Source organism: Dreissena polymorpha, chromosome 16 (assembly GCF_020536995.1).
Source record: "Dreissena polymorpha isolate Duluth1 chromosome 16, UMN_Dpol_1.0, whole genome shotgun sequence".
In the NCBI taxonomy this organism is placed as follows: Eukaryota; Metazoa; Mollusca; class Bivalvia; order Myida; family Dreissenidae; genus Dreissena; species Dreissena polymorpha.
In genome coordinates, this window is record NC_068370.1 from 25,070,695 (window position 1) to 25,081,473 (window position 10,779).

The window sequence follows — 10,779 nt, forward strand, 5'->3', positions numbered from 1 at the left end:
TGCAATTTATTATCTGGTTTCTGTGGGTAATTTTTTATCATCTTATGATTGACAAGTTTCCGTCTTTTGCGGAAAGAACAAGTATAAAACCCAGCAGAGTCCCCGAATGTTCATCAGTTGCGGGAACTCTTGCACCAAGGAACTCAAATCCGTGAGTATGTAACAATATTTTACTCAAATGGCTAAATAGTCATTATTTTATTTATAAATGACACACTTTAAACATAACAATAGTGTCGTTACTTTTACCGTTAAAAAGAAAATCAGTTGTATTTTTAAATATTGTAATACATTAACAGCGTTGAATAATGAAGTTGTAAATTATGTGATAACATTTTTAATTGAGTATCCGTAATAGTCCATGGCTCGTTTAAAATCAATAGTTCCTAAATAGCATGTTATATATATATATTCAAACGCAAATGATATGAACGTGATGTCTATTGTTTTTTTAGGTCTAGCTATGCAGTACTTGAGCATCTTGTTATTGGCTCTTGTCGGCATCGCTGCCGTTCAAGCAACACCAAACTGGGGCGGTTTCTATGGTAACGGTTACGGACTAGGTCAGGGGCGCCTGTATGGAGGTCTGTACGGAGGACTCTATGATGATGACTTTGGCTACGGCGGCATTGGGTACAATGGTTACGGCGGTCTTGGTTACGGATACGGTGGTCTTGGTTATGGGGGTTACGGATACGGTGGTCTTGGATATGGCAGACATGGGTTCGGAGGATTCGGATACAGGAGGTTCTTCCCCAAATATGGATTCGGTAAGAAAAACATGTGATATTACAGTTGATATGAATAAAACTTTCCCAAAATTAAACATTTTCTCTTATTTGATGTTATCTTATAGTATCGGTACTTCCTCATTTTCGACGTTTTAATCGGAAGACCGCATTTATTCTGATAAAACTTAAATCAGCCTAAGATATGTATAAATAAAATAAGTGTTGTACTCGTTTGTGCAAGTAGTTCTTTTTCTGTTTTCAGGAAAGAAGGGATATTATTGAAACAGATTCTCACCGCTTCAGTCCAAAGAACAATTTCGTTTTTCATTCCATCTTTTTGTGCATGACATGTAACAATTCTACGTTGAATAAATGATAAAAAATGCAAAATATGACCTTTATACATGTCTCATCGGGTACGTGTTATTAATTTGGTTAAAGCAGATATAAGCTTAACTTGTAGGAATTGCAGATAATTGTAGCAAAGTACCTAAACTAAGCATTTAAATAGATGTTGTTTTGATAATTGTGAACTATTGAATAATTGAGGTTTTATTTTGTCGCACTGGAAATGAAATAGTTAACACAGTGAAAATTTTATAACAATTGTATTGTATCAATAACTAAATCATGTGTTAAATGCAATGTAAGATGAACTTCTTAAGAAGACTTACAAGATATTGTTGAATTCAGGCATGTAACAAATTACGGCAAAATACTGTAAAATACGCAAAGCACAAGACAAATAAAATAAACACTGTAAGGGCCGTATACCCCTGCTTGGAACGGTCGAAATAAAACATCGAATATTTGACCGGTAAAAATATAAAAAAAAACATTACAGAATAAAGATATAATATAGAAAATGAATAATAGTATAATATATGACACAAACTCATAATGTATGTCGAGCAGTACTTTCGATATGTATATCGAAACAAAATTCCAAACGATGTATGTAGTTTCATAATATAGTTAAAAGAAACGGTAATACACAACACATCAATGCAAAGTAATCTCATTCATTAAAATAATTGACAGGCATGTGCTTTTGCTTTACTTTTCAGCAGTCAAATAAACAACCAAGCTATATAATATGGATCTTTTACACCAATTATTGTTGCTTCTTCCTGTATTTGCACGATGATGATCTGAAATATTAACTATATGATGCTATATTTTAAAATTTATTTCTAAAAAGAAAGGGATATTGTTGACACTTATTCGTATTTTCATTTCATCGTTCCTCAAAAAGTTGTAAGTCTGTTGCTCTGCTCTTCTTCCTACCACTGAATAATTAAATGGTAATTAAATTGAATGCATTTTAATTCCCTTTATTTGTATTGTTTAATTTGAGTTGCAATGCTATGAGGTCAAATTTTATTTACACTTATATGTATTATGACTATTGCTCGGCCAAGTGTGAGATTGAGCGCTGTAAAACCAGTTTAAACCCCCAATGCTTTGAATTGACCGTTCCAAGGCGTTGACCCCTGCTTATTATTCTATGTGTGTATGTTATTTCGTATTGTGCTGTTTCTACCGTTTTGGCAATTGGTAAATTGCCTTAAATAAAGGACCAACTAACTGTTTATAATGAGAATGCAATACTGCTCCAGCAGCTGGAGTTTCACTTCTTTATATTAAAATTGAATTGGTTTGCACGTGGAAATTATATTCAAATTTCGTTTTAAAATGTCAATGTTGTGCACATGTTTTGTTTTAAACTACTTAATGTCTTTGTTGGCTTATTATGCCGATTAGAAAATTCAAATCGGAGTCAACGTTCGCATGCTTATGATAATCTAATGGGAACTACATTTAATTAATTTCATGTGTGAGATTTATGTGTCAAACACAATGTACAAAAACAAAACTGCGCATTTTGAAACAACATCACAAATGTCTAAAAATTGAAAATTAAAATATTAACGACCATATACTATTTCTGTAATTATTTCATAAATTGTACAATTGTTGTCAAATAATAACAAACCGAAGCATCAACTGTATAAGAAGGAGAGGAAGCTTTTTATTGCATGTAGTCTGTTATTTCTTATTTGGAACCAATTATCACACCGTGCAACACAGAAAAAATGTACATAAAAAAACAACAACATATAAATAAACTAAAAAAACGGATGTAAGAGATAAAGTCACCGCCTTGAAAAAAAATCAAGGCAGATAATACAAACACCGATTTTAGGAAGCTCCAAGCCATTCAAACGGCACAGAGAAACTGATAAAATAAAATGTAAATAAAAATCACATGTTAAATGATTACCAATAAAGGAGAATGCTTTTTATATGTGTTACCATTTTGCTACCCTCTGCTTTTGCTTAATGCAATAATGCAAAACTCAGTAAATACCATTTGTAATATACTCTTTGCGACACGATGAACTGAACTTAAAACGAGTCTGAGCTCGTCTTTGATTAAGATGTTTTAAAGACATAGCAGCATATGGTCTAATATTCATATAATTTTCATAGAATTTCAGGAAGAAGCCCCAAATCGTATACACGTAATATATTTTAGTTTCAACCAATATGTTCAGCGATCGTTTGTTGTTATTCTCAAAACCATAACGAATAGAGTTAACCATATAGCGCTTGTGCACATTTAAATTTACTTCGACAATCTTAAATGTAATCGTTTTTATATGTTATAACCTTATTCAAATACTGTAAGGTATTTCGTCACCTGAAATTTGCGACTTTGATTGGTATACGTCAGACACGCGCTAATTAACGGTCAACGTTGCGTTTAATCAGCGAACTACTGACGTTAATGTAATAAACATCAAATTAGTATCGAGCTATTCATTGATCTTTGTTGATGCATTGCTTATACGTAAATTTAATTCGTCGATCGTTCCACCAAATAATTTTCTATCAGGAAAGCGTTTTGGGTAATTTATTTGTGATTTATTTTGTTTATTGTTATATGATAATGTAAAAATAATTATTTTATATTTAAGTTTAATAGTGTAGCGATTTACGATATTCCCACAACAGTTTTAAACTGATGTATATGAAAACAACTAACAGGAGTCTGTCAATTTAATTTTAAATTAGCAGTGTTACTAATAGCCACAGATGCTCTCGCAAAGTTTGTCTGATTTTATAGTAAAATTAAGCTGGTAGGCACACAGTGACGCAGATCCTTTACATTTGTTTTGATAACCTTCTTACGTGACAAGAGTGAAAATACTACGTCTATCAATATCAATCATGGGTTTACGTGATGTATTGTATAATTTGTTGTAAAACTCATGTTTTGATCGTTAATAAAATAATAATAATAAAATATTGTCTATCTAAATATAAACAAAACATAAAATTCCCATAAAAGCGAATAGTTCAACATATTATTTCAATCTCAAACGCTCACTAAAAATAATTGTTCATCGATAAACCGTTTCTTCCACATGAAATGAAAACATCATTATGATTAGTTAATTTCTGTTTGCTATTGATATCATTAATCAAAAAACAAAAAAGGTTAGTGTGCACGAATGCGATAGTTAATTCGAGGATCGTTACAGTTAACCCATTAATGCCTATTGGACTCTCCCATCCTTGTAAATGAGATCAATTTAATTCCAAATTTAGGGATGTCTAGTATATGTATTTCTATATTTAGAACATTTCTTACAGAATTCTTTTAAGCAAACAGCGCAGACCCTGATGAGACGCCGCATCATGTGGCGTCTCATCTGCGTCTACGCTGTTTGCAAAGGCCTTTGTTCTAGACGCTAGGCATAAATGGGTTAATACTATTATGTATGTTTAAATCAATTAATTTTTTTTTGTTTTTATCTTTTTTTAATTGGGTTTTCATACATGTTTTTTTTCATATTCAATTCTCGTGGGTGTTACTCCTTTTATCCGCTAACAGTATTTTCGAAGCATTTGTTATACATTGAAAGCTTTAACGATGAGCAAAATTAGGATATGGTCCGACTTCTTATAAACTTAAAGCATACATGTTAACATCAGGCTGTTTTATGTTATAAGAAAAACCACACAAAAACAAACATGCCTTTATTACTACAACATACGCTTTGTATTGACGTTAATTGATGCCGGTGCGTCATTCAGTAAGATGGTATAACTTATAAATGACCGACACAATTAAACTACATGACAAGTGGTTTTCTCGCAAAATAAATATATGTTCCACAATATAGATAATTATATTTTTATATCCGAATAATAAATTGCTCTACTATTGTTCTTGTATAAAAATGTCAACCCAAACGAAGAAAAACACATCACCATTTTCATTACATGACCATATAATTAATTATCTCCTTTCTGTGGGTAATTTTATTTTCTCAGGCGTATCAATATAATTGACAAGTTTCCGTCGTTTGCGGGAAGAGCGCAAGTATAAAACCCAGCACAGTCCTCGACTTTTCATCAATTGCGTCAACTTCGTCGATCTTTCAGCAAGGAACTCAAATCCGTGAGTATCAGAAAGATCTTTACTCAAATGGCAAAGTCAATCGATATTTGTAAATGAAACACAAACTGCATAACAATAGTTTCGCAACTGTTACCGCAAACCGATGGAAACCGAGTTTTATTGTTTAACATTTAACTTTTTTCACAGCATTTATAACTGAAGTTGTAAATTATGTGCATACAATTTTCATCTAGCATCCTTCGTGGACATAGAGAATAATAGGTTAGTGTTGATTATTTATCATGCGAGGCTTAGAAAACAAAAAGCACGAGCCTTGGCGAGTCATTCTATACAAAGATGGTGACGTCACTACGTAATTGTCACCTCTATACTTAGACGCATCACTTTCCCCTGGTTTGGGAAATTATGCTTCCGCCAAATTAGTTCTGTGTAGGAATGAAAATGTTAATAATGAAAGAAAAATCGTTTTTTATTGTGCGTTTAAAACGGAATGTTGTTTAAAGAAATGTTATTTAATTATGTTTAAATGTGATTTTGAATCTCTATTACGACTGATAGCGATTATTAGAAGCACGATTACCTGACCTAATTTCGCTTTCACTGTTCACTCGTAAAAGAAGTGCTACCCACAATTCCTTTCGCGTTAGTACACAGGTCAGTAACACCGGTGTGTACACAATTTTGGCGAGTACTTTATCGTTTTCGTGCCGAGCATGATAAACCTGATCTATAATTAACACTAACCTATTATTCTATTTATCCCACTTTTAATTTAGTAAACCTTTTTATTTAAACAAAATTAGTTTAACTGGATAATTTCGCGTTTTCGTGAGTGCGTGTCGTACTTTGATAATGTTTGTAGTATAACCAAGGTCAGTGTATTACTCCGCGTTCTAAAAATAACCGCTGATCAAATAAAAAAAATTAATCAGAATATCGTTCTGTAACAAAGAGTCGTGCGTTATAAATTACAATTTTATTCATATTGAATTGCAAATCTAAAAGTTTTATAACATCAATATAACATTTAGTAGTTATATACAAGAAACTACATTTGTTTACAACGTAGCCTAACAACGTAGCAAGTGCCGTTGATTATACCAGAAATTTCATAAACGGAGCTTTAATCAACCGAATTAGTTGTAAAAGTGAGATAAAATCTTGTTTGCTGTCCAAAGCTCCTAAAAAGCTTGTAAAATATACGCTTCGCTGTTGGAAAACGGGGTTTAATTCATGTGCGTTAAGTGTCGTTCCAGATCAGGCTATGCAATACGCACATGCTAATCAGTGATGACGCTTTCCGCGTTTATTGCATTTTTTTATTTAAATGAGGTTTATTTTGAGTAAAAACCAGTTCTATGCGAGAGGAGGACATTACAGGCTAAACTGAGACGACACATAACGCACATGCATTTAGGCTCGTTTTCCTCGTACGATGCGTATATATCTACACGATTTTTTTTTTCACATGCTTTGTTTTGCGTTCCAGGTGAAGCCATGCAGCCCTCGATCATCTTGTTATTGGCTCTTGTCGGCATCGCTGCCGTTCAGGCTACACCCTATTGGGGCGGTTTCTATGGTAACGGATACGGACTAGGCCATGGACGTCTATTCGGAGGTATCGATGGTCTCTACGGAGGGTATAGCGGTCTCTATGATGATGACTATGGCTACGGCGGCCTTGGGTACGGTGGTCTTGGTTACGGATATGGCAGTCTTGGTTACGGGGGTTACGGATACGGTGGTCTTGGATATGGCAGACATGGATTCGGAGGATTTGGGTACAGGAGGTTCTACCCCAAATATGGATTCGGTAAGAATAACATTCTATTTTAATATATGTATAAACGAAACCATCTTTAAATTCTGATAAGTTGCTTAATTAATGATAAGATTCAGTGTGCACGGGATAAATTCTTTTTTTAAAGGTTAGCAATATGGATGAACGAGACAAATAGAGCACAGCGATTTCTTCTGCGTGTCTAACGATGCCAAATGTTCAAGCACGTATATATGAAATTTTGCAGTAAACATATGGAAATATTGCACACAAATATGAACGTTTAGAACATACAAATATGAAAATTTATACCAACAAATATCATAGTTTTACCACAGGTATATGAAAATATTGAATACGTATATGAACTTTTCGAACATATATATGGAAATATAAACATATAACATATGATTTTATACAACACAAATGTCTTTTGCCATAAATAAAATGATTTTTATCATATATATATGACTTAATACAACATATAAAAACAAATATACCGCACACGCATGGAAATGTAGAACATCTATATACATGTACAAATATGCCATATATTTATGAAAGTTTGAATTTTGCAACGTTTGACAAGCCATCGATTTCATATGCACAAACTATTTACTAACCTATGATAAAAGTGGGTTATATTGTTGAATTAAATGAAAGTGTTGTGGTGAATAGAAATGTTGCATTTGTTTGTGCATGTTGTTTGCTTTCTATTTTCAGGAAAGAAGAGTTATTACTGAAACTAATTATCAGCGCTACAGTCCAAAGAACAATGCCGTTCATCTTGTAATCAGTTTGTGTGTGACATGTAAACATTTTGAGTTGAATTAATAAACATGCAAAATAATGCAATTGTATTGCCATCTATGTCGTGCTGTATGGATGTCTTTATAACATATACATGTTAAAAGCAGTGCAGATTTGATTAATCGTTAATTTATGTCGCTAATTGACCAAGCAACAACAAATATCCTCTAGTAAAATTTCCATTTTAAAGCAGGAAATTACGATGAAGGAAATCTTTATAGTATAATAGGTTTAAAGAATTACAATGTTAAGTGTATTCCATATTGATTGTAATATAATTTGAACAAACACGAACTTGTACTTTAGTAATTTTATGTATAACGTTTAATCAAAGTATACCACTGCCTTATATAGGTAGAATAATCTGAGACTCTGGTCCAAGTCCATGTCCACAATTTATTGCATGAACATCATACAATGTCAAAGCACATTTAATACTATTTACATGGAGAAGTACATATTCGACAGAAAATACAACAAAGTGTTTAGCAGCACAGTGTTAACTATTATGACAAAAGTGAAACATGCCAGGTTTGATGATAACTGTCTTTAATTCGTCTTTTAACAAATTCAAAAGTGGTAAAATCTAAACTTTCTATATTCTAATTTCACGAAAACCGTTAGTTCCGAGACATTCCATTATATATGATACCAAACAGTTTTTTCATGATTTCTGTCTCTTCGCGTATCACTCTGCAGCATGTTACGCGCTTTTTAACATTATGATCATTATGCCAATATTGTAGCGCATTAATTTGGCAACATACAACGTAATGCATATATTTTAGTGCATTAATTTTGCAACGTACATCCCTATACCAATATTTTAGCGGAGTAATTCGGCAACATAAATCGTTATACCAATATTTTAGCGCATTTAATTGGCAAAATACATGAACAGGGACCCTGACAAGTTCTCATCTAGTGCAGATGTGCTTGTAGATTTTTAAGGGTTTTCACATTTTGATGAATTGACAAATTAAAAAAAAAAATAAGGATTTAAGTGTGCACATTTTCGTTGAAATTATGGTGTTTTTTGCAAGGAAATAGTTATACTGAACATTTTCCATGCTTTAAAGTATTCATTATATGCATATTTTGACTATTTAAAAACCTGAAAACTATAAAGCGTTACAAACGCGAAACGATCGTATAATTTTGAAAGTTCTGTTGTTATTGTTATGCTTTGTGAAATAACGAGGATTGTTTGTATATATAGTATAAAATACGTATATTTTATTTAAGCACGGATGGCCGAGGGGTCTATTCCAATTATTAGTAGTTCGAGCCAAGGTGTGGATTAATTATTTTTCTTTCTTTATTGTTGTTTGTTTTTTTTATACTGGAACTCTTTAGTTCCGATGTTTACATTTATCAAATAATAGCATTAAATGACAAACTTCGAAACATGCCAAAATATGTGAAAAGGTCCCTTCAACTCCAAAAAGTGATCTTAAAAAATTAGTGTGTATTAATTCAATGTCTTTTGCTTGATGGAGGCCCAATATTTCATAGCAAACATTTAAGATTGGGGTAACAAGGGAGTCCAATAATTGTATTCTTTGCTAGGATGGAACAATCAATTGCATCAAATATCTGAAATAATATACTAAATGAAAAGGATGCGTGTTGTGCGATTTGTGGGATCTTTAAAATAAGTTTACGCCAAGGCACTTGAACGAACTAAGGTTTTGTTTATATATAGATCAAAAACTGTGTTGTTATTCCCCTCTCCCCATATCTTTGTTTTGAAACATTAATTTTAAGCCCCCATTTTTGCAATAATTTTCTACATCTTTTAACATACTTTTAAGTGTTTCTGGGGATTTTGTGAACAATACAAGCATACAGAAGTAAACAAATAGGTTCAGAGTATCAAGACGCACGGGAGATTGTTGTCAGCTGAATGAGTATGTTCTACCTCACAATACTTGCAAGGTAATTGTAATGATATTGATAAAGGAATACGATGTAGCACATTAAAGGAAACCCCATAAAATTCATGATATTAAAATGTATGAGTACTAAAAAAAAGATTGAATCATCTACACGTTTCTTAGTTCTTTATTTTATTTGACATCGATGCTGCAGTAGTCGTTTTTCGATTTCAAAGATTCTTATGTCAGCAAATTCTCCAGCTTCCATAGATTTTTTACATTCACCAAAATAAAAAATGTACTTATTTGTATGTCAAAATAATTGCTTGTTGCAATTATATCTGTTGTATAATAATGTATAATGTATAGTATATTAATAAAACTCTTATTAATTAGAAGAATTGGCATCATTATTGTGTTTTGCTCAAACCTCTTTCAAACAGCCCAATACCATGGCAAACATGAATTCAACTAATTACTTTCTTTATATCACGATACATAACAAACAAAAATCAAAAGCATACAGCTATCGGTAGTATAATCATTACGGGCATCAAATGTTGGGCGGCATGAAAAAGACGTGGGCTCCGCCATGAAGGCTTCGGTTCCTTAAAAGCCCGCCACTTGCGAGACCATCCACGACAAGGGCAAGCAGATGGAGCGCTGGGTGCAACATTACTCTAAACTTTACCGCTATCACTACCACGTCACTTTTGATGTCCTTGCTGCCATCAAAACTCCTATCCCTCCTCCTCCTCCTCCTCCTCCTCATCATCATCATCATCATCATCATCATCATCATGTACAAGAAAAACTGCGAATTCAACAACTACAGAGGGATATCCCTCATGAGTAATGTTGGTACTTAGTTTTGCACGTGTCGTCCTTTACAGACTTCAGAAGCTTGTTGATAGAATGTTCCCTGAGTCACGGTGCGGATCCCTCTCAGAGAGAGAGAGAGAGAGAGAGAGAGAGAGGGAGGGAGATCAACCATAGATATGATCTTCTTTATCAAGCAAATGCAAGAAACGTGCAGATAGTAACACAAACTCCTCTTCCAGGCCTTCATGCACCTGATCAAACCGGTCGACCTCATCAGTAGGTTTGGACTCTTCACCGTACTGAAGAAGCTGCCCATCGACACTCCCT

The 10,779-nt window shown here is 33.2% G+C and overlaps 1 protein-coding gene across 1 annotated transcript; it reads left to right on the forward strand.

The window, feature by feature from the left end:
• The first annotated feature begins 133 nt into the window (after positions 1-133).
• LOC127862265 (neuropeptide-like protein 31) lies at positions 134-7,790 on the forward strand. The gene is made up of 3 exons (XM_052401332.1): positions 134-151; positions 6,653-6,976; positions 7,667-7,790. Exons 2-3 carry the CDS (start codon positions 6,661-6,663, stop codon positions 7,684-7,686), a joined length of 336 nt encoding a protein of 111 aa, XP_052257292.1. The 5' UTR covers positions 134-151; positions 6,653-6,660; the 3' UTR covers positions 7,687-7,790.
• Positions 7,791-10,779: the final 2,989 nt, after the last annotated feature.

Bases quoted from the DNA above. Each gene is read 5' to 3' on its own strand.
- LOC127862265 (XM_052401332.1), top strand. From the start codon at position 6,661: ATGCAGCCCTCGATCATCTTGTTATTGGCTCTTGTCGGCATCGCTGCC. The intron at 6,977-7,666 runs GTAAGAATAACA...TTCTATTTTCAG, and splicing joins CTACCCCAAATATGGATTCG to GAAAGAAGAGTTATTACTGA.